General features: G+C 49.4%; 1 protein-coding gene across 1 annotated transcript in view; it reads left to right on the plus strand.

Moving 5' to 3' along the window:
• SNAP47 (synaptosome associated protein 47) overlaps positions 1–20,114 on the plus strand; it is a 32,287-nt gene extending 12,173 nt beyond the window's left edge. The window contains exons 4-5 of the mRNA XM_044425089.1: positions 5,762–5,898; positions 15,533–20,114. Of these exons, the coding sequence (XP_044281024.1) occupies positions 5,762–5,898; positions 15,533–15,679 (284 nt within the window). The 3' untranslated portion in view covers positions 15,680–20,114. The remainder of the gene's footprint in view (positions 1–5,761; positions 5,899–15,532) is intronic.
• The last annotated feature ends 3,214 nt before the right edge of the window (positions 20,115–23,328 follow it).

Consider the following 23,328-nt stretch of genomic DNA (forward strand, 5'->3'; position numbering starts at 1 on the left):
TTGACCTTGAGTGTCGTCGGCGGCCCCCCCCCGCCCCTGCTTTTGTTTGAAGAGGCAAACTATATATTGGGGAAAAAGGGGGAGGGAACACCGCCCCCCCCCCCCCCCCCCCGTTTCTCTTGAAAGTCGCTAATGTCCTGCTGGCCTCCATTCACACGTTCTTCGGCCGCCAGATGGCAGTCAACACCCACTTCTTGCCAGCCTGTATTTTTCTGTTCCCCAGCACTTTCCACCTATAAAATATTTGATTTACCTAAAGGGGCTAGGACAGATCTGAAGCAACTAAATTTATTTGCTTCTTTATTACATTTCTGTACCGCCCAACAGCCAAAGTTTTTTGGGCGATTCACAATCATCTAAAATATAAAATACTGTATAAAATTTAAATAGCTAAAGCTGCAGTAGAAGATAGAAGGGAGAATGTGTTTCTTTGGCTCTTTTACCAAGTAAATAAGAGGCTTTATTGCTGTTTGTAACCAGCTCTGAAAAGATAGGCTTGGTTCAAGCAGTACTGAGCAGGAATGGTTTGCGCCATTCCTGGACCTGCCCAAAGTCTTGTTTTTAAAGGTGCTTCTTAAATAGAAGTTGGCAGCATTTCTGTGGTGCATGCACAAAGAGAAAGAGAAGAGCACTTTCTGCACCTGAATAAAATGTGCACGATCCTGGGAGCCCTAGCAGAGCTGCAGGCATGGTCTATCAATTGACTAAATAAATAAAAATAAAGGGATGGCATTCAAGTTGGCAGAAGTAGAGACTCAGAATGTTAGGTACAAATTCCCTCCATTTAATCTTCTGAGGAAGATAATTTTTTTACAGCCTTTCCCCCATAGAATTTGAATAGATCAATTGCAAAAGAAGGACGTGGAATTTGAGTGCATAGAAAAATAGACTGCTGTCATTTTCAAAAAGCTGTACTTAAGCTCCAACAAAGGCAGCGCATTTTTGGAAATGCGTTGTGTAAACTTGACTTTGGATGCTGAAGTTCACTGTCTTGCTTCCGCTGCCCTCATCTCTCGCTTCAGGATCATAGAAAGGGATGTTATAGCAAGGTAGACTCTTGGTCCCAGTATTATTTATACTGACGGTCAAGTTCTTCCAGACTTTACGGGGCAGTCTTTCTCTGCCCTACCTGCAACTTTTTGCATGCGAAGTGGGAGCTCCAAATCACATAACCAAACAATTCTCGCTTATCTGGAGGAAGGTCTGCCTGTAATTGTGCTGGGAAGCTCATTTTGCCATCCAGCTCCCTATTCCTTAAGGAGATTTTCTCTGATAAGCAGGCACAATCCTACATGTGTTCAGTTGGCTGGGACATGCTGGGAAATGTAGATTTTCTTTCTGCGTAAACATGCCTAGGATTACTTCTTAGACATTTTGGGTTCTGCCCATGTCGCCTCTACCCCTGGGCTCTTAGGGGAAGGGGGAATATGTTTCAGGGAAGAGCTTCCTGCAGAGGTGGGAAGAGACCCTTCGCAGCCCTCCCTCTAACTGGAGCTGCTGGGCTCAAACCCAGGGTGCCTTTCTCTAAACTCTGGGCCTTGGGCCCAAGACTGAAAATAAAGGAAAGCTTGAAATGAGGCATACAGAAGGTGATGGCATAAAAGGCAAGGAAAAGGAAGCCCAAATTCAGATGGGATGTTGCCCCATATCAAAACATTTGCAGTAATTGTATAGCAGCACCCATCATTAATCAAATCTAACATTTTGCTTAGCAGCCAATCCATCTTTGCCACAGTGTGTACCCAAGCTGCAGAAGAATCGCTGCTCCCAGTTGCCTGATGCGCATGTTTGTGAGTTGGCAGATAGATGTGTTGTGTATGATTTCTTTGAAGTGTAATATATGAAAGGCCAACTAGCAGTCCTGGCAATTTGCATATTTCTTCTCTCTCATGCCGCTCCGGAATGCAATTCCTCGTTCAGCCCCGTTCAGCGGAATAGCATTACTGAAGTGAGCTGTGTTCCTTCTGCCTTGCACTGTTTTCTGCCTCAGAAAAGTCCCATCATCTTTTCCCAGGGAGCCAGAGCCATTTTTGTCGGGAAAGGATGGTTTTTCTGCTGAGTGAGAGCAGAACATTTGATGAATCGCTCTTACAAGTCAGTTCAGCAACCCAGTACTGTGAGGTCGTCATCTGTGATTGCGCTCAAGCCCTGCTTGTAAGCAGCTGATTGCGCACCGAGTGAGCAGGATGCCAGGCAGGAAGGGCCTTCAGTCCGATCCAGCCTGATCCATGGCTTAAGTCGCCCAGTGGCCTGAGCTGGCCCTGCTCTCCAGGAGGCCATTCCCTCCCCCACCTTGCTCACGTCCAGTTCTGCCCACTTCTCGCTATGGGCCGCTTCTTAAACAGGATCGAGCAGCTAAAGCGCTGCTGCTGTTTTTATCAGTGCTTCTTAAATAGGAGTTGGGGGTATTTCTGTGGTGCATGTGCAGATACATTGCAGCCGGTGTGTTACTGTGGAAGTCCACCGCGCTGGAGGGCCTGTACCTGCCATTGGATTCACTGGGTGCAGCCTGATGATTTTCAGACAAAGTTAAGTGTGTACCGGCATGAATGGTCCTCTTGTAGCAAAGCTGCCTGGGTCCCAGCTCAGGAGCTAACATTGCGATAACCAAATAATTCCAGGGGATTAAGAGTTTGCAGTAATTACTCCTGTGGGGATTTAGAGGCTTGTATTTTTAGCTTTAGCTTTTGTGTCTGCCTTTTACATTAAGTAACACAATCCAGAGCAGCGGAGAAGGCTCTGTCACAGGGCCAGACGTCTTGGCATGGGTCCTCCAAAACCCCAAGCGAGCTTCAGCTTCCGACGAACTTTCTGGCCCGGTGCCCCACAGCTGTCGTGGCGCTGGCGGCGCATGCTGTCATCAACAGCTTCCTCTGGAATTTGCTGTCCTCCACCCTTCCAGCAAGGACCACTGGTCCGTGCGTGCGTGCGTGCGTGCATGCGCAGAGCATTTCAAGAACGGGGCTCTGCCTGGTGCTAAGCACCCGCAACTATCCGCATGCAAATAATGGCCTTTAATTGCCACACTTAGCTGGTATCAGATGCTGCAATCGGAGCCTGCGCTTGAAATAAACCACAGGTGGCTTGCTGCTTCAGGAGGCACCACCTGCGTGCGCCCGTGTGGATTTGTGCCGGGTGCCCCCGTGTCATCCGGTTTGCGTTTTTGTTGGGAGCTTGGTTGGCTGGCCAACTAACTGCATTTGCAGGTGGCTTCCAGGGATCCGCTGCCTGTTGTTTGGGTTTGATTAATCGGCGCTGGGGGACGGGAGGAAAAGGGGATCAGTGTTGCCACTCACGGGAAAATAAGGCAGCCCTCCACACGGACAGACTACAGAGCGCGCAGAGGCTGCCAGGAGCGCAGGTGTCCTTCCTCCAACCCCGAAAGGGCAGGGGGGGGACAGAAGGGCCGTGCTGGCGGATCGCCACCAGGGCGGTCGTTCAGACGGTTTCCCTGTGGTCAGTACTGGTTGCCCCATCCAGACCCGATCCTTTGATCTTGCTTCCTCCAAACACCACCCGTAGGGCCCACGGCTGTCAGATTATCAGCAAAACCCTGGCGTAGCCTGCCTCCATTTCCTAGAATGTGGAACACTTACCCTTCATTCTGCAGAGCCACCTCTGGCATTCCGCTCGGGGTTGTGCGCTTTCTCCGATCCTCCCCTCTTGTGAGTTCCTGACCTCCTCCCGTTGCCGCACCCAGCTCTCCTCTTAATGGGCCTGCCTCTCAGCCGCAAACGCGCCATTTCTGTGTCCTGCGCCTGCAGCATCTTGTAGGCGCCGAAGGAGAAAACGCCTTCCCTTCTTTGAAGGAGCCCTCTGCATCAGTTTAGCTGTGAGAGGTGTGTTGTCAGGAAGTTGCTGCAAGATGCCGGAAAGAGCTGCCTCGTAAGAACGCAAGGAAAGCCCATCCAAAGTCCATCTGATCCGACATTCTCTTCGTGCAGTGGGCAGCCAGCTGCCCACCGGAAACCTGCAAGCAGGACGTGAGCGCAAGAGACCCTCACCCACGTTTCCCAGGAACAGTGTCTCTGAGACTGGGGGTAGCATATAACCATCAGGACTAGTGCCCACGGTTAGCATCCTCTTCCATGAAGAGTCCTGACAGAGCAGAGCAAGCTCCCACAGAGGGAAACCCACAAGGAGGGTATTAGTCAAGAGCATCTTCCCACCCGTGATTTCCAGCCAGTGGCTTACGCAGGAGTACCGCCCCTGAAGCAAAAGATGCAATGTGGGCACCAAGACTAGTAGCCACTGGTAGCCTCCTCCGCCACCCGTTCAGAAATCCTCCTTGTGCAGCGTTCTCTTCCTGGCAGCGATCAGCTTTTGGGAAACTCGCCCGTGGGATTCACAAGGGAGCAGCTGTCCCGCTTGGCGTGTGCCATCCATAGGAGTAGGTCACCGTAGCCCAGTTTTTAGAGGAGAAATATAAGCTTGTGTCTGTTTTCTTTGTCTTCTCCCCAGCCTGCAGGTACTTCTGCTGCATTGCCTCTTGCAGTCAGCACTTTGTAGGGCCCAGTAGGTGTCAGTATGCAGCCAAAATTTAGCTCCACTTCGGTGAGTGCAGGCACTGTTGAAAGGTGCACGGCCCTCTGTGGGGCTGAGCTACCTTTGTGAAGCAGCACAGGTCCGCCTCTGGAAACAGCAGCCCCACGCGGAGCTCTCTGAGTGCTTGCAGCTTGTCTGGCCGTGGAGTGAAGGGCTCCACCTCATCTGTCCAGCAAGGCCGCTGTGGTTCCATTTACTTGCAAGCTTGCACAGTGCGAGAAGCCCGGAGAAACCTTACTGTTGTGGGTGTCATCTGGCCCTCATTCTGGAGTTTCTGTTGGGTAGGGTTTGTGTTCTGAAAGCACAGAGAGAATAGACAGCGAGTTCTAAGGTTTCCACACTTCCACACATGGCTTCTCCAGTCGTCTGTACCTGGGAACCTTAGGTGGTTTGGCAGCATCATAGAGTCCCCCAGCAAGAGCAGCTGTGGAAGTGGCCACTTCTAGCCTTTGATTTCTACTGCCCTCAGCCGCCTAGCAACAGATGCATCATAACTCACTTTATTCTCATTGGCTGAGCAACGTTTCCATCTCATTTACTTTTCGAAAGAGGAAGACGGCATGAAAATACTTGGTGGGAGAAAGGGGCAGTTGTGGTGAAGCAGTTTATTTTGGGCTGAGTGGCTGGCGAGCACCACAGACAGGCAAGTACACGCCGGAGGAAGAAGCGGGGCCACAGCAGACCAGTGAGGAGGAGGTTGGCATGTCCCATGCACAAGAACGGGGAAGAGACAGGGCTTGGCTTGTGGGCACCGCCTGGAAGTGTGGCGAGGCCGGGAGGATGGAGTGGGCAGTGTGGAACCCACTCTGCCCAGATAACCACGTGATGTCTGGCTGGTAAGTTCAGCAAAACCTCATGCACCGTGGAATCGGCGCAGGGTCGTTTGCCGTGCCGGGGGAGCTCAGCCTGTATCCTGGCACCAGTGCTCCGTGCATTCCCTTGCGTACCTGCGGTTGCAGGTGGAGGTGGGGCGGGGGGCAGCGTATATGGGCAGGCACACTTTTGGTGTGTGTGTGTGTGTCCGGGGGGTGGCGGCTGCCAGCTCTGCCCTGAGCAGCCAGGTTTGGTCACTGGCCTACACTAGCTAGCCGTTCGACCGTCACGTATGACGGAGGCTTCCCTCCAAAACACACTAGGTCAGAACTGGGTTTCCCACTGTTACACGCATGGGGCATGGCTTGGATTCCAACCCTTCTGCTTCTCTTCCTCCTCGCAGCATCGGGACTGATCGGAGACGTAATGCGAGCTGGGCCTGCAGCCATCTCTTCCCACGGAGCCAGTAACAGCCCACAGGCCCAACTGCAGCAGCAGCAGCAGCTTGTTTCGGAGACTGAGACTCAGGAGCTGAAGCAGGTACCGCAAGCGCCGCTCCGTCCAAAGCGAGGGTGGGCGGCGGAGCCGCTCAGCCTGCGGCGTGTTCCTTCGCACCAAAGCCTTGACGCGCGTTTCTGCTTTCCGTTCGGGGGCGTGACGCTTCCCGACCCTGCAAAGCACTGAGTGGACACTTGTGAAAAAAAGCTTTCTTTTTTCACCTGCGCTGGCCGCTTCTCACCTGAGCAGGAGGTGTGCAGGCCTGGTGGGCTGCGGAGAGGGGGGGCCAAAATGCAAGATGAGAGGAAAGGATGTATTTTTTTCCTCCAGACTGAAGAGAGTCCTGGAGTGGGGTGTGGGAGCCGAGTTTTTGGAAACTTTTCGGATGTTTCTTCTGCTTCATCCCTTGGCAACTCAGAGCATGAGAATTGAGAAGGAAAGATGCTCTGAGTTGCCAGTTGCAATCAAGACCAGATCGCCCAAAAGCACCAGAACGCATATGAATGCGGAAGAAACCTGCAGGCCGAGTTACACTAATGAGGGATCCATCCCACCACTATTGTGGGCACCTGCCCTGCACCTTGGCTTTCCTTACCTGGGGGCATTCCTGCCTCTTGGCTCCCTGGTTCAGAACAGCCCATCCTCCAATACTTTTCCACAGCCTCCCTTTGGCTTCCTTCAGCACATTTTGGGCCAGGAAGGGACAGGAGGGCCTCCAAGGTGAACGACTGGCTTAGGATGTGGTGGCAGAAGGAACGCTTCGGGTTCCTCGACCACGGCACTCGTTTTCTTGCCAATGGACTTCTGGCAAGGGACGGGTTACACCTCACGAGGATGGGGAAAAGGTCCTTTGGAGATGCTCTAGCGAGCTTTGTCCGGAAGACTTTAAACTGAGCCGGGGGGTTCAGGCCCCCCAGTAACGTGTCTGCACTGGACAAGTGTGGGGGGAGGATCAGGGCTCTGGGAGCAGGGTTTTAGAGATACTGCAGGGACTGACAGGACTCCTTCAGAGAGGGGCCAGGTATCAGGGAGGATGGGAGGAAGGAGCAGGCTGGGGACTCCAAGGAAAGGAAGCGGTGGGAAGGAGTTGGGGTGCATGTACACCAATGCTAGGAGCATGGGTAATATGCAGGAAGAGCTTGAAGCTCGCCTGAAAATAGGAGGGTATGACCTGGTGGGGATCACAGAAACTTGGTGGGATGAAAGGCAAGGCTGGAATGTGAACACAGAAGGGTATCACCTTTTTAGAAAGGACAGGAAGGGAAAGAGAGGTGGGGGCGTGGCTTTATACGTCAGGGAAGGGATAGGATGCAGTGAGAGAGAATGCAGCACAGGTGGGGATTCAGGAGAGGCAGTCTGGTGAAACTTAGGGGTTTTGACAGGGAAAGAGACCTGACAGTGGGGGCATGTTATTGCCCTCCAGGTCAACTTGGGACCCTGGATGATGTCCTGACAGGCCAGATTCTAAGGGTATCTCGGGGGAGGGACACAGTAATTATGGGAGATTTCAGTCTCCCAGATATTATTTGGGAGACTCACTCGGCGGTGACAGCCAGGTCACATCGCTTCCCAGAAGCTATAGAAGGAGGGTTTTTCACACAGAGGATCCGAGAGGCGACGAGGGGGGGAACATCCTTGACTTGATCTTGACCAATAGGGAGGAGCTGATAGATGCAGTACAGATTAGGGGAGCTCTGGATGCGAGTGATCACTCCATCCTTTGCTTTCAGATCAGGGGACTGGGGACGTGCAGCAGGTCGAGCACTAGAAGCTGGGACTTCAAGAGGGCCAACTTTGGCCAACTGAAGGCCAGACTGGGGAAAGTCTCCTGGGATGGGTTACTGGAAGGCAAGCGAGTTGAGGAGGGGTGGATGGCACTCAAAAGGGAGGTTTGGAGGCGCAAGCCTTGACGATACCTCTAGTCAGTAAGGTGGGGAGGCGGAGGAGAGCCCCGCCATGGATACGAAAGGAGGTGGTTAGAGGGATTAGACGAAAGAGGAACCTCCGTAGGAAATGGGTACTGGAAGAAATAGACAAACGGGTCTACCGGGAGGAGGCCCGTTGCAGGAGGATTCTTCGCAAGGCTAAGGCTGATTACGAGCTGAGACTTGCCAAGAATATCAAGAGCAACAAAAAGGGTTTCTTTCAGCATGTAAATAGGAAGAGGAAGGGGAGACAAGTGGTGGGACCACTAAATAAGGGGGAAGGAGATCCAGTGACTGATATGAGGGAACAGGCACAGATGCTAAATGACTATTTTGCCTCTGTGTTCCCCCCAAAGCAGGACGGGGGATATCTGCCCAGGAGATTAGATGAGGCTGGGGACTTAGGGGCACAGATTAGAGTCACCCCCCTTGAAGTCGAGGGGCTCCTCAGGACATTGGACATTACAAAGGCGCCTGGCCCTGACGGGTTACACCTGAGAATACTTGGAGAGTTGGCAGGGGTTCTCTCACGTTTGCTGGCCTCCATTTTTGAGGCCTGGTGGAGAACGGGTGAAGTTCCAGAGGACTGGAGGGTGGCATCAGTGGCCCCAATTTTCAAAAAGGGTAGTAGAAGGGACATGGGGAATTATAGCCGGTTAGCCTTACATCCATTGTAGGAAAAACAATGGAAAGGCTCATAATAGAGAGAGATCTAGTGATGCTAGATAGCGAAGGGAGGCTGACAGCCACACAACACGGCTTCCGCAAAAACAGGTCCTGCCAGACGAACCTGGTGGGATTCTACGACAAGGTTTCGAGGTGGCTATGTGGAGGGGGTGCAGTGGATGTGGTATACCTGGATTTCAGCAAGGCCTTTGACAAAGTGCCCCATGATATCCTGGTGGAGAAACTGAGGAGTTTTGGGATAAACCAATGCATTGTCCAATGGATTAGAGCTTGGTTGACTGACCGAAAGCAGAAGGTAACCATTAGTGGGGAATCATCGGGATGGCGGCCAGTGACAAGCAGGGTCCCCCAGGGCTCTGTCCTGGGGCCGATCCTGTTTAATCTTTTCATCAATGACATGGAAGAAGGGGTGAACAGTCTGCTGATCAAATTCGCAGACAACACTAAAACTGGAGCAGTGGCCACAACTGAGGAGCAGGTACTCCAGATCCAGAAGGATCTGGACAGACTATGGAAGTGGGAGGGAGACAACAGGATGGCGTTCAATGTGGATAAGTGCAAGGCCTTGCACTTGGGGCATAGGAATGGGGGTCATAAGTACAGGTTAGGTGACAAGTGGCTGGAGAGCAGCACTTGTGAAAGGGACCTCGGGGTGCTGGTCAACTGCAGGCTAAACATGAGCCAGCCATGTGATGCGGTGGTCAGGAGGGCGAACGCCACCCGTGGTTGCATAGCCAGAAGTGTGGCTTCCAGATCAAGAGAGGTATTACTACCACTCTACACGACTCTAGTGCGCCCGCAACTGGAGTATTGTGTTCAGTTTTGGGCCCCTCATTACAGACAGGATATAGCCAGGTTAGAGTCAGTGCAGTGTAGGGCCACAAGGTTGGTGGCCGGTTTGCAGAGGATGCTGTATGAGGCGAGACTGAGGGAACTGGGTCTCTTCAGCCTGGAGAAGAGGAGACTCAGAGGGGGGTCTGTTGGTGACATGCAGGTATGTGAGGGGGTGTCACATGGAGATGGGTAGAGACCTGTTTTCCCCTGCAGAGGAAGGCAGGACGCGCTCCAAAGGAGCCAAGCTCAGGGAACCAAGGTTCAGTTTGGATGCCAGGAAGCACTTCCTGACAGTTAGGATCCCGATGGCATGGAATGGGCTTCCCCGGGAGGTGGTTGTGGCCCCACCGGTGAGGGTGTTCAAGGATAGGCTGGACGTTCACATGGTGGGCATGTCGTGAGCAGAGCTGGCTGGAGCCGGGAGTCGGACTAGATGGCCCAGGAGACCCCTTCTGACTCGCTCTGTTTCTGTGTTTCTATGACACTTTCTTCCTGTGATACAAAGAAAGGCTACAGCGCAAGCCAGGGATTGGCCAGGGCCGATGGGAATTGTAATCCTGCACCCCTGGCAGGCACCGTGCTGTATCCAGAGCAAAGTGCGGGTTGTCTTTTGAACTCAGACCCTCTTCAGCTGGGGGAGAAATTGTGTCTCTTTCTCTAAGAATGTCCCCCCTTTTTGGGTGGCTTAATCTGTCGTACCTGCAAAGTATTGCAGTATCACTCGGGCTCCCAAGGTCCTGGAGAAAGCTTTTATTTTATTTATTTATTTAGACATCTTATATGCCGCCCCATCGCATGAGCCTCGGGGCAGCTTACAATCATTAAAATCCCATATAAAACGCAAAAAATTCATCAGAATTTCTGGGGAAAGAGTTCATGGCGCCAGTGAGAATGGGTTTTCCAGGGCTTGGTGGCAAGCTGGCAACAGTTGTCCATGTGCTGGTAACCTCTCGCCTGGATTCTTGCAACATGCTGCCTGTGGGCTTCCCTTGAAGAAGGTCTGGAAACGTCAGTTGGTTCTGAATAGTGTGCTCAGATTGTTCATGAGGACTGGCAGATAGAATCATATTATGCCAGTCCTCCGGCATCTTCACTGGCTCCCAGCTGAGGACCAAGCCCAATTGAAGGTGTTAACACCGGGGTCTAAAGCCCTAAAAGGCTTGGGGCAGGGTATCTAAAGGAGCACCTCTTGCATATGAACCTACCCAGCACCTTCGATCTGCACCTGAGCCCCTTCTGAAGGAACCCCCCCCTGCAGGAAATAAGGAGGGTGGTAACACAAGGAAGGGCTTTTCTGCAGTGGCACCCTGACTCTGGAACGAGCTCCCCAGAGAGGTCTGCCTGGCCCCTTCTTTAGTCTTTTAGGCACCAGACGGAAACCTTTTCATTTTGATGGTATTTTTATTGCTGACTTGTTTTAGGTAACGTTTCAACTGTCGGTATGTCATCACTGTGGCGCATCTTACGTTGATTTTAATGTTGTTTATTTGTAATGGTTGTTTTATATTGTATTTTAATCTGCATTTTTTTCCCTTTTGCATTTTCTTTTGTATTTCATTGCTGTATCCCACCCGGGGAGCCATCCGGCTAACGGGGCGGGCCAGAAATTTAATAAATAAACGATAGGCTGTTCGACGCTCTTGTCAAAGGAGAGGTTCGCATTACAGCTCCTGTGTTCTTTTGCAGATCAGATTAAAACCCAAGCCAAAGAGGAATTCCTGCGTGATTCCCCCTTGCCCACTCCTTCAGTTCCTAGGTCCGCCCAAGCCCCTTTGTCTGAAACCCCACTTGGCAGCTGGCGCCACGGGGAGAGCAAAGGAGCAGTGCTCCCCAGTCTCCGACAACTGGTGCCCCATGGGGCTGTCTTCCCAAGGGCCCGTGGCATCGTTGGGAACCAAGGAGGGCTCCCGGAGAAGGGCCTCTGCCCCAGATCCTATGGGGCAGGCAGGTACCCATGGAAAGAGGCGCTCCTTCAGGTAACCAGGGGACTCTTCTTTCTATGCTCACGATAACCCAGCGAGGTTGGTTAAGCTGAGAGTCAGCAACTGCCCCAAGGTTACCCAGTGAATGTTATCATTTTATTGTTCATTTGTTCATTTAACACTTTTGTGTACTGTCTCATAGCCACGTGGCTCTGCCTGATAAAAATCAACAGTATAAAAAATCCCAAATACATACAGTTTAAACAATTTAAACCAGCAAAGCAATAATAAATAACAACTTAACAACATAGCAGGAGCATCAAATAGTAGTTTAATGTTACAGCCACATGGCAAGCAGAGTTTGTATCTCCTGAATCCCAGTCTAACCAGAACCCCACACTGGCTTCCTCTGAAGTTTCTTTGCTATGCATCAGTTAGGCAGCAATAACATCAAGGCAGTCAAATATTCGGGTGATCTTTTTCTAGGACACGCCTGCAGTGAATGCTGAATTCTGGCCTGGTGTTTTGGCCTGCCCCATATGCCCCACGGTTTGAGTCAGAGCAGGGGTGGGCAGAAGGTTGGCCTGCAGATGTTTTGGACTTCACCTCCCAGAAGCTCTTGCCAGTGAGGGCCATGGTTCTGAATGCTGGGAACTGAAGTCCAAAATTATTTAGAAACCATCTCTCTGTTCACCCCTCATTTAGAGTCCTGTCACCCCCTTTGGCTGCAGGGGAATATTGGAAGTGGAGGATGAGCGGACTCTTCGGAAAGCTGATCAGCTGTTAGTCACCTTCCTCTTCATCGTCCTGATAAAACGTGCAGGAATCTAACCTTGTCCTCGTTAGATCTGAACAGTCACCTGGGCACTTGAACTTGACTCGCCAGGATGGCAGTGCAGGTCTCACAGTTCCATTAAAAGCTCGGATTTTCGGGATTGTCTCGCGAGCATTCTGCCGGCCTGCCTATAAATTTAGGGAAGGGGCCCCCATTGAGCTCCTGGGGTTGAGCCATTGTCTACCAACTTCCCAGACTGCGCATGGGAAGGTGGCGGTGTATGATGAGAAGGCGATCAGCGCTCAGCTCCAGTGAAAAGATTGGGATGCAAAGGACACGATTCTAAGGTTCTTTGCCTAAAATTGTGCAGTGCTAACCCAGGGCAGAATAGAAGGTACAAAGTCCAGGCAAACCATGATCCAGAATGGTCTAAGCCACATCTTATATCTTGCTTCATGGGTTGAGTTGATCCAGATTAACCTAGTGAGCTGGTTTTGTTTGATCCAGTAGTCTCCTTCTGCTTAAGGGGCGTTTCTGGTGTTTCTTGTGTGTCCATCATGAGGATGTAGCAAAAATATTCGTAGCGTCTTGTTTTCTGGAAATGCATCAGTCTTGGTTGGGTTTTGTCTCCTGGAATATTGACGCACATTTGGGGTGTGAGTGTTGTAGTGGGGGAGAGAATGGAAGCTTGCGGCCCAGCTTAATGAATTCACCAGGCTGGGGAGAGCTGGTTTAAATTTTGGACTTGGCACTGGATTTGTGGTTGTAGAGCAGACCCTGGAAGACCTATCCGGGAAGGAAGATGGCAGAATCTTCCGACGAACGAGGCTGTGATCCTAAACACATTGAGCGAGCCCCATGGAGGGTTTTACTCTTGAGTCAACATGGATAAGATTGGCCTGGCGTGATTATACTTCTTGGGGTTACACAGGGACGCTAGGCAAATTCATTTAATATGTTCATTTGGATAACAAATTCTTTTACTGATGACAAATGATGGGATTCTCAGTCCCCGACCACCTGACTGTGCCATCGTTTTGTTCGGTAAAGCAAGAGTTTCATTTCTGCGCTGACTTGCAAATCCCTCGAATCTCTGCCAAATGAGGGTTTGGCAAAAAGGACAGTGAATCTTTTAGCAAGCTGGCAGACCGAGGCATTAATGACTAGACATCTTGTCATAGTTTTATCCTACCAAAATAGCCACCACTCTCTCCTCTCGCCGTCCCGAAGTGCTGGCCAGCCACAGCCTCCCTGTCCGAATTCCACGTGGCTCTGGCATAGCCCCATCTGGGATGAGGTGGGCATAATCTCCCCAACGCTTCTCAGAAGGCAAAAGTCATGCTCCCCAAAAGGAGTCCGCACCTCCTCTTGCCCTCTTGACTGGAAAATAAAGGGATTTAACGCTTCTCCCCCCCCCCCAACACACCTTTTAACCCTGCCTGTTCCTCTGTTGCCTTTATGAGCAGGACCTGCACTGCAAGGTTGTTGTCAAGAGGAAGCCTGGCAGGGTGGTGTGCATGGGGGTGCAGGTCATCCCAGCCAGTGATATGGCAGAGATGGGCTGGCCCAGTGTCCGGTGAAGCGGGAGCACGCCTAGGGATGCGTGAGCAGGGCAAATCTGATGGATACTCTCAACCCAGAATCCTGCAGATTCTGTTCCGCCAGTTCTGTGTTTGGGCTGACCTGGGCTGAGCCAGCGTGGAGCCTTTGGCTATGAAACTTGGCTGCAATTTGTGCTTTTGTTTTCCAGAGCAGGGGGAAATTGTGTGAAAGGTGGGCTTCCACTATGAGAATTACATAAACTGTTCAGGTTTGCACATGTTCCAGAGCAGAGCCGACATTTTGTGCAAATCTGAAGCTGACTGCCAGAAAATGCATGGCAGCCTGGGTGGAGTTTGTTCCTATGCAGTGAGAAGAGGATGCTTCGTTACAAGACGGATACAGCCAGGTTGGAGTCAGTGCAGCGAAGGGCCACAAGGATGGTGGCTGGTTTGCAGGGGAAGCCAGATGAGGAGAGACTGAGGGAGTTGGGTCTCTTCAGCCTGGAGAGGAGGAGACTCAGAGGGGGCCTGTTAGTGACATGCAGGTGGGTGAGGGGGTTCCACACAGAGGTGGGACATGACCTTTTTCCCCTGCAGTGGAGGGCAGGATGTGTTCCAATGGAGCAAAGCTCAGGGAACCACGATTTAGGGTGGATGCCAGGAAGCGCTTCCTGACATTGAGGACCCCGAGAGTGTGGAATGGGCTTCCCCGGGAGGTGGTTGAGGCCCCACCGGTGAGGGTGTCCAAGGACAGGCTGGACACGCACATGGTGGGCATGTCATGAGCGGAGCCGGCTGGAGTCTGGGGTCAGACTAGGTGGCCCAAGAGACCCCTTCTGACTCACTTTGTTTCTGTGTTTCTGATGTTAAATGAGGACGCAACTTAGTTGTAACAACTCGGCCCAGATTTGCACAGGTTATATAAATTGTGCCGACACACACAAATGTGCACCATTTACACAAATCACAGCAGAGATACACAGTTCCTATCTCCGAATCCTTGTGCCCTTTCACGCAACTTTGTGAAAGCTGAACCCCGCCTTCCCTGTCCCTTCCATCTCAGTCCACATTTGGCTGTCAGGCTGGAAGTGTGTCAAAAGTCCACTGTGCTCCAATGGAGCCAGTTTTCCCGCGTCACACGTCCCTACGCGTGTCCTGCAGGGGGTGTCAGGAGTGAGGTGGAAAGTCTGGCAAGCCAAGCTGGGCCTGCTGTTTGTGGTGTCCTATCCATGGACCCAGTTGTGTTCCTTTGCATCGTACCTCGAAGTACTGTGTGGATAAGTAGGTGGCTTCCTGGTGCACCGTCACCTCTCCGGTCCTGCGATGCTTCTTAAACAATAGAATTCCATCTTCCCCATCCAGCAAAAGGCCATCATCATATACGTACATCACCCAGCCACGCACCCACATGTACACACGCAAACAGGCAGTGGAAAAAGCCTTTTGACCAATTAATTGCACAACTCCATTACTGAGATCAGTCTATTATTTAACCAGTCCTCTGGTTGCCATTGGTGAGGATGCAAAATCCCTTCCGAGCGAGTAAACACAGTGGGGAAATGGAGGAACGCCAGGTCTGCCATCTTTACTCTCATCCTCTGGGTTGCTGTAGAGGAAGAGGGTTCCCTTTTGTGACCCGTATGGAAGCTGGGTGAACTGGTCTGGGTCGGGGGTAGCACAGCTTGGTTCCTCTTTTGCAAAACCTCTGATGTGCCATTATTTATTTAATTATCCTGCTCTTTGTTTATGAGTGAAACGTAAAAATAAATGGCAGGCTGGTAACTTGGCAGCCGATTAAGTAAGCTAATGTGGAAGGTATTTGGGTCTCATCTGTGGCTGATTTATTTATTTACTGCGTTTTCTTCTGAGCATAAAACCAAGAAGAATGTGCGGCCACGCGCACAGGAAGAGTGCAACGTCGGTGCAGGACCGCCACTGACCCTTTCAAGCGCTTGTTGGCGACAAGTGAAACCGAGATTCTTTTCTCCGCAGATTCTCCGGAAGCTGAAGTGCCTGGCCTTGGAAACTGAGATGGAGTTGGAGAGACAGGACGAAGCCCTCGACGGCATCACCTCCGCCGCAGACCGGGCCACGATGAACATCGACAAGCAGAACCGCAGAATGAAGAAGCTCACATAAGCGCTTGGTCGTGACCACGTTGGCAGCCTCCGCCGCTCGCCACCGCAGCCGTGCCGTTTCCGGCAGTGTTGTTTGTGTTCCCTGCTGTACCTCTCAAAGAGGGGGCTTGTGACAATGAGGAGACCCTGTGGCACGACGGCGTGGATGCGGGGAGTGGTGTCTTCAGGGGTAGGAAAAGCAAGAGCGTCCTCTGTGCAGTTGGGTTGGTCAGTGCTCCAGACTTCCAGCAGATCTGAAAATGCTGCCTTCCTTTTCAATGGGCAACCTTGGGGGAGGCAGGTCCGTCTTCCCAGGAGGTAGTGGCATCACTAGAATTGTGCACTGGTTTGTGGAAGAGCCTTCTTAAGTGCAACCGTGCAAACAAAGGTGTGACCCACAGATCTTGCCCTCATTGACCTGTCACGTGACTGATCGTAATTATCAACAGTTTACGTAGTCCTCCTAGTTCACGGTGTCTTTATTTATTTTGCCATAAAGGGAGTGATAGGCCTGTTGAGCCTTAAAACAGCATGTGCTCCATGAATTTATGTAAGACAATGTTGTTCTGTGAATGTAGGAATAGCCCTGCTGGCTTAAACCCCCCACCCACCTAGGCCAGCCTTCTGCGTCCAAAATACGGAGGCCATCCGTATGTTTCTGGACTTCCACTGTTGCTTGTTTCTGGTATCTTATACTCAGAGCTGTACTGTTTCTGACTGTGGAGGCCTCTAATCCCTTTCTCAAGGTAATGGCGCTGACTCATTGATGTAGATGGACCAAGAAGTGCTTTTCAATGAACTCTGTTCATTTTCAAGTGACATCCTGTTTCAATTGTGTTTTCCAAAGAGGTACATAAGAGACTTTCTATACCTATGTTGCACCTTACACGTTCAAAATAAGAGGAAACAGAATGGGGAATGAGTGTAAATAATACTGGTACTTTATTGGTCCTATTGTATTAAAACCTGTTTAGCAAGATACAATTTAACTTAACACGTTGGTCACCCCCCAAATGCTTTATAGATTAAGTTTTCGATATAACATAGAGCATTTTCCCTTGGTCCCTATCATGTTAAATATGGTGGTTGATTGCTATTGTCCTGTGTTCATTTTGGCATAGTTCTGTGTCTGATGTCAGATTATTTTGAGTTTTGAAAGTTCACAGCACAGATAGAGAAATTTTAGCTCTGGAAACAGGACTCAGGGTAAAATTTGGAACTCGGAGGCATCATTTGGGTCCTAGGGCTGAAATAAGCGGTGTATTTGGCACCAGGATTTGAGTTTGGATGCACTTGGAAATTAAATTAGTGTACTTCAAGCATTTCAGCTGGAAGATCTGATGGACTCATTGAATGTTGTTACAGATGGAAATCTGTTTTAGTTCTATTTCAATCATAATCCAATGTCTCTTGTTTGCTAATTGCCATTGTGAAGCAGGCTGCAGAAAAATGGCTTAAAGCAAAAGTGGTTCAGTGCCAAATTTTTGTGAGGGTTGCGTGTCAGTGCAGAAATTATCATTTGAGAGACGGAGGGTCCATGAAAAATTGCCCTTGTACTCGTCTCTGTGTTTTTCACACTTTGCTAGTCTGTTGTGTTTGTTACTCAAAAATGCTGCTGCTTCGTTTTTTACTTTATTGTGTTTTGTTGTTTCTTAAGTAAAGGGATTTTTTTTCTAACTGTGTGATCACATGAGGCGAAGGGACAGATCCTGGGGACTAGTGATGGTGCTGAGCCAGCCCTGAGTGGACTCCGCAGCCTGCCCTGCTCCCTGAGATTCAACCCACAGTCCAGGATGCTGAATAGAGGAGGCTGCCATCTTGCCCTTTTGCCTCAGGCCCGGGCAAGCCCTGCAATCACACCTAATCTTGGATCGGCTCAAGAACACGGCAGCGCTATGGCATCTCCCACCCAGTTAATTTGTTTTGTCTCGACAACACTCTCCCTGCTGGCAGACAATGTCCTTGGCCCTTTCTCGCAACAGGGGGAGGAGAGGACAAGAGGAAAAACACTCCCTTGTCTACCCAGTGCTCAGCCCGCTGCTGGTTTTTGCTTTGCAGAACTCCTGCTGGAACCAGGGCTAACCCTCCGTAGCTGTACATGACTCTGTTGGAACAATACGTCGAAGCAGACAGATGCATGTCTCAGTGCACACATCCAAATTTATGCAATACGTACAGACAGCCTTCGCATCCCGAGGCACATCCGGCTGCCGCTGGTGTCCATCGGCACCCTTCCGTGAGCATGCAAGGAGAGCAGAACCCCCCATTGCGTTTCCATCTTCAAGGAATCGGCTCCAGGCACGATTGGATCAGGCTGGGAGAGGCTGGCCCAGTTGCTTCAGTGTTCCCCTTTGTCCCGCCCCAGTTTTGCACAGAGATGCGGAAAATTGCCAGAGGGGGCATATGTTCTGTGGAGCACAAAAAAGTTAATGAGATACCTCCCCTGAACCCTGCTTTGCCTCCGCGTGCGGAAGCACTTGGCACCTTAGCAGCTAGCTCGTGGCGTCATGAGTTTTCATTGGCCAGGATCCAGTTCATCCGTTACAGAGAAAGCAATGTTAGCTTTGGCTACAGTCCTATAGACTTGTTCTGGGGAATAAGCCCCAGTTGAGTTCACTGGAAGTTACACACGAGTAGACCTATATAGGAGTAAGCTATTAGCTCTAGTGATGTTTTTGCAGATAAAGGGACACAATGTAGATGGCTTTTCTTTCCCTCCCAAAAAAGTCTGATCTTTCTGGGATTTTGCCTCAATTTAGCCAAGCAAAAGGAAATTTCTTCAACTCCTGGTGAATTAGTTTACTACAACTAGTGTGGTTATTGTTTCAGTTTTACTAATTAAGTAGCAAAGCCGTTAAACATGTTTGGAATCACTAGCTGGGAATGCAGCAATCACAGAGTCAGGCATCCTTTTGTGGTGGGTGACCTTGAGGTCATAAATCAGACCCAAAGTGTGTTAATGTCTATTCCGATTTCCCAGACTCTTAATGATTGTTTTGCAAGTCTTTTGTATGCTACATCTGAGTCTCTTGGCATGCCTTGGTACCCTAGGACATTTTTCTGTGTATACTAAAATACAGATAAGTTTTATATGCAGTACAGTAAATTATTCTATCGAAATAATTGATAGGTGCTTTTGGTGTGTTGCATTGCTACTTTTGTTTTAATGTGAGAAAAACATGTGTTTACAGGACTCTTAATATGCCTATACATTGTATTGTTCATAAGGATGCTTTGTGTTCATGATTGATCTTTCGTGCTTTGGCACCCCCAGTACTCCCCCAGCATGTTACTGATTTGGATGTGAGTGAACAAAGAAATTGGGGATATTGACTGCTGATCTCAACATGCCACCTTTGTGATGGGGCACCATTAGTAGCATTTCTGTTGACAATCTTTATGTAACATAATTCATGGGGCAGTGCCAGTGACTCAGAAAAGGTGCGGACAAGGAATCTGGCAAAATCGTAAGGGGACAAACTCACCACGCGGAGAGTTGTTAAGGTGCTGAAATGGCTGCCATTTCGGCTTAAGCTGGAGTCAGCGTGAATTGAATGGCCAGAACGGTGACGGGACTTGCAATGGCTGAGCTTCTTACACCATGAAGTAGATGCCACAGTTGGAAAAGGACTAAAGATTCTACTATCCATGCAGAAATGAGAGATTGGCAAAATCCTGCACACTGCTCAAGATAAAGCTGCCTTTTTGACAGTTTTCAGTCTTCGTGAGGTTTGGGGAGTAAATAGCCAGGATGTGTTTCTGAATTTCAGAAGGCATGAATGAGCCAACTATTAGACCCATCAGATGATGGTGGTGGTGGTGGTGCTTTGACACTTGTTGCAACCTCAGTTCTTCAGAAAAGAACGCAAAAGTCTGGAAATTACGGTGAGCAACGGGGAACCCCACGTACTCTGCTCTCCCCTTGCTTTGTAGAGGTTTCACACGTTCAGAATTTGGAAGAAACGTGGAAGGAAGAGTTCCAGATAAGGAAATCAAATATCAACAAATCAATGCCTGTTTGGGGAGTATGAGTTTTAGAAGAAAAGGTTGAGCAGATAATTGTCATCCTACTAAAAAAGCCCAAAATATTTGCATTTTGCAAAGGAAATGGATTAGAACAAATTATATTTAAGCAAATATGTCTACTGCATTTTTAAAAAATGAGTTGCATTAGCACACTGAACATTAGAGTGCTTGTACTTTTGTTTGGTTGCATTCACTTTCTGCCTTTTTCTTTTAAAAGGACTGCGTTTTTACTTGTTTTAATTTTCAGAATCACATTTATTTTTGCAAATGTTAAATATTTGATTTCAATTCTCTTGACTTCGGAAGAGTGGTGGATTTCTCAAACCATTCCATTTAGGATGTGGTCAAAACAGTTCCCAAGTTTGAATGTACCTGTTCAGTTGTCCCATTGTAGCTTGTTATTTCCTGTTATTAAAATAGTGGGATATCTTTGAAGGGTACACTGTGTTTTCTCAAAGAAATATTTGCTAATATTGGAGAACTTCTTGCATCCCACAGCCTTATTAAAGAATGTAAGCTAAATTGTTTGAGGATTTGCACTTGGTGTTCTTACGATATAATTCATGCAGGATTTTCTCTCAGTTGTCTTCATACCAGTGGTTCATGTTTTCCTGAGGAAAAAAGGTCTATCTTAGAAGAATAGTTCTCCAAACTTAAATTTCAGTACAGCCATTGCTTTCCATCTCTAAATTTATCAATCTGAGTTAAATGGCTTGCATCCCGATACGTCCGTGTCTGTGTTCCTGTACCTTCATCTCTCCAGAGATCTGCTCACTCAAAGAGGCCCAACCATTCTCCCTCACTGCTGCCAATCTAGAAATGCCTCCTTCATATAACCCATTTTCCCCTCATGAGGCCTTTGGCTCAGCTTAAGTTGTGCTGAGACCAGACCAAAACCCATTTAACTGGAGTACTGCTATTCTCCGGACATCCAAAACAGCCTCTAGTTCCCTCTTTCTGTGCCTCTGTCAAATGTTGGCTTGTTTAAGCCCCCCGCGGTAGAGAGCAGGTTGCTTGTATTTGCAAAGCACCTTGTACACGGACGATGCCATATAAATAAGGATGCACCCTCTCTCTCCGAGTGACCCGCCATTCACTTTTCTCTTGCGATGGTTGCCAATGCCTTTCCTGTTTCAAATTATACAGAACAGCAGAAAAGGTGCCATGTGTCACATTGAGTGAGGAATTGAAATTCCTCAGGTCACCAACTTTAATTTATTTAAAGTATACCTTATGTCTCTAAAAATGTTTTCAAATATATGAATAACACCTACTGAGATTTGAGAAGTCAGAGGTTTTGATCACGTAAGAATTCCAGTTGGACATTCCACGCATAGATCGTTTGCCCCCCTGATGAGTAAAATCACAAGAAATTATGTACAAATTGCACAGATAATAGCACATTACATAATTTAATTTTTCTTGGGGCAGAATCCGGCATTCTGTCCCTCCCTCCCCTCCTTCCCACAGTGGCAGTGTGCAACCTGATTTGCAGAGTAGGAGACGTGCCATCTCTAGCAAGAAGGACTTATTAATTCATTGCATTTCTACACTGCCCTCGCCCATCCCATGTAATGCTTCGCTACGAGCTTGGGAAGCTTTTGTGTGACCTTCCCTGGAAAAAACATGGAAGGTCCTTGTTTCAGGCGGGTGGAAGATGATGGCGCTGAGTGAGGGGAGACGCCCGGCGCGAGGAGCAAGATCCAAAGCTGGCTCCCATTAACATGCCGAGACGGAGCCCTCAATGGGAACCATCTGGATCCCCATGGCTCGGAGATGTCCTGGGAATGCAGACAGGGCATGATAATGTGTGATGCATTAGGAAATGGTAAAGATACTTCAGACGCTAACAGCGAGTCATGGGCCAGGAATCTCTCCGATATGGTAATGCCCCCCTTTGTCAATGAGGTTTCTTCTCTAATAGGGCCAACTGAAGAAGAGGCCAGTCCTTGGATGCACTTCCCTCTCATTTGTGGCCTCCCCCACCTGTCTTGCGGCCATGAAGATTATGCCTGGTTTCATTTTGTTTTTTGGTAAGGTTTTCCCTTTCCTGCTCAGTGTTGGGCTTGGCTGCAGAGGCAGGCAATGTGGTCAGAGCCACAGCGATGCTCGGTAAAACTGAAGGTCTGGAGATGCTTCGGACTGGACAACTGAGCACATGGCTTGAGTGTTGGGAGGCCTTCAGTGTGCCCAGCAGCCAAACACTTCCCCTGCAGCCGTCCTCACAACCCCTTCCGGTCCCAACCCATGCCAGGTTTTGCTCCTGGGTGCTGTGTCTTCACCACACTCGATTCCTAAATGATTCTCCCCTCTCGTCAGCAAAGCAGCCTTTGTCTCTCCACCCTGGCCATTCCCAGGAACTGTCAGGCTCAGTGAAGCTCCTGGCCTTGAGGTGATTACCTCCTCCTCCTGAACCCGTCCCGAGACCACCATCCTTCTTGCTTCCAGCAGGAGTTTCCTTCCTGTGTCTTATACTTCTCTTCCTCGACCCATTCTGATTCATGAATTTGGGTCCATGCCCATTAGTCCAAACAAGCCAGCTTTCCTCGTATTTTCTCCTTCTTCTAATACTCCCGGTGTTACTTACTCTAACCCAAATCTAAAATCGCAACTGTAATCGATTTCTTTGCTTAGGTTTTATTAAATTAATTTTTTAAATTTAATTAAAATTAAATTAATTTTTTAATTGAATTAAAACATTTCTATGCCGTCCTTTGCAACAAGCCTCAGGACGGCTTACAAAAACTGTTCTGGATTTCATCAAATATTTTCCAATAAGTTCATTAGAACTGGGGTGGGGGGTGGGGGTGGAAGCTTTTCGTGAACTTTGGAGACTTCATTGGTGGCAGGCAGCCGAAGACTATTCTTCTGTTGATCCTTGAGTGGCTGAAGTACCATTTTCTGCTTTTATTGCAGAAAGGAACGCCTTCTTCCGTATTTGCCCTCCTGCCCCCTGAGATCGGCAGCAGAGGCCCTCCACCGGGAACCCTCCGTGAAAAATATTAGGAGACAGAGTACCCGAAGGAGGGCCTTCTCTGCGGTGGCGCCCTACTTATGGAATGCGCTCCCCAGAGAGGTCCGCCTGGCGCCGTCGTTATTTGTTTTTCGGCGCCAGGCTAAGACCTTTTTATTTAAACAATATTTTAATAACTTTTAACTTCAGCTTATAGGTTTTAATCTGCAGCCAGGGTGGATCTGGATTTTACTTGTATTATGTTTTATGTTATTTTATGTAAGCCATCCTGAGGCTGTGCGATGCCACGGCATACAATACTCTGAATGAATGAATGAACGAATGAATGAATATTGCGACAAATGATACAGCTTATGTTTTCGTCGTATTGCCACACTTTTATTAGTTTTATACCCTTTTTGCTGTTTGGTCTGCAAGCTGCGTGCCCACGGAGTTGGACAGGTGATGTACAAACATGTCAAATGCAAACAAAATAAATCGTGTCACCTTCTGGAATTCGCTCTCTGCTGAAGCGGATCCTGCCGCTTCAGAGCTGACTTTGCTTCCCCTTAGTCTACAACAGAAGCGTCACTGATCGCACCCAACTTGGGAGTCCAGTCCCTTGCTCATCCTGCTCTGTGTTCGCCCACCAGAGGAGGAAGGAGCCACTGCCCTGGAACGTCAGCCCAGGA

This window comes from Varanus komodoensis, unplaced genomic scaffold (genome assembly GCF_004798865.1).
Source record: "Varanus komodoensis strain SLA01 unplaced genomic scaffold, ASM479886v1 scaffold15, whole genome shotgun sequence".
Lineage (NCBI taxonomy): Eukaryota > Metazoa > Chordata > Lepidosauria > Squamata > Varanidae > Varanus > Varanus komodoensis.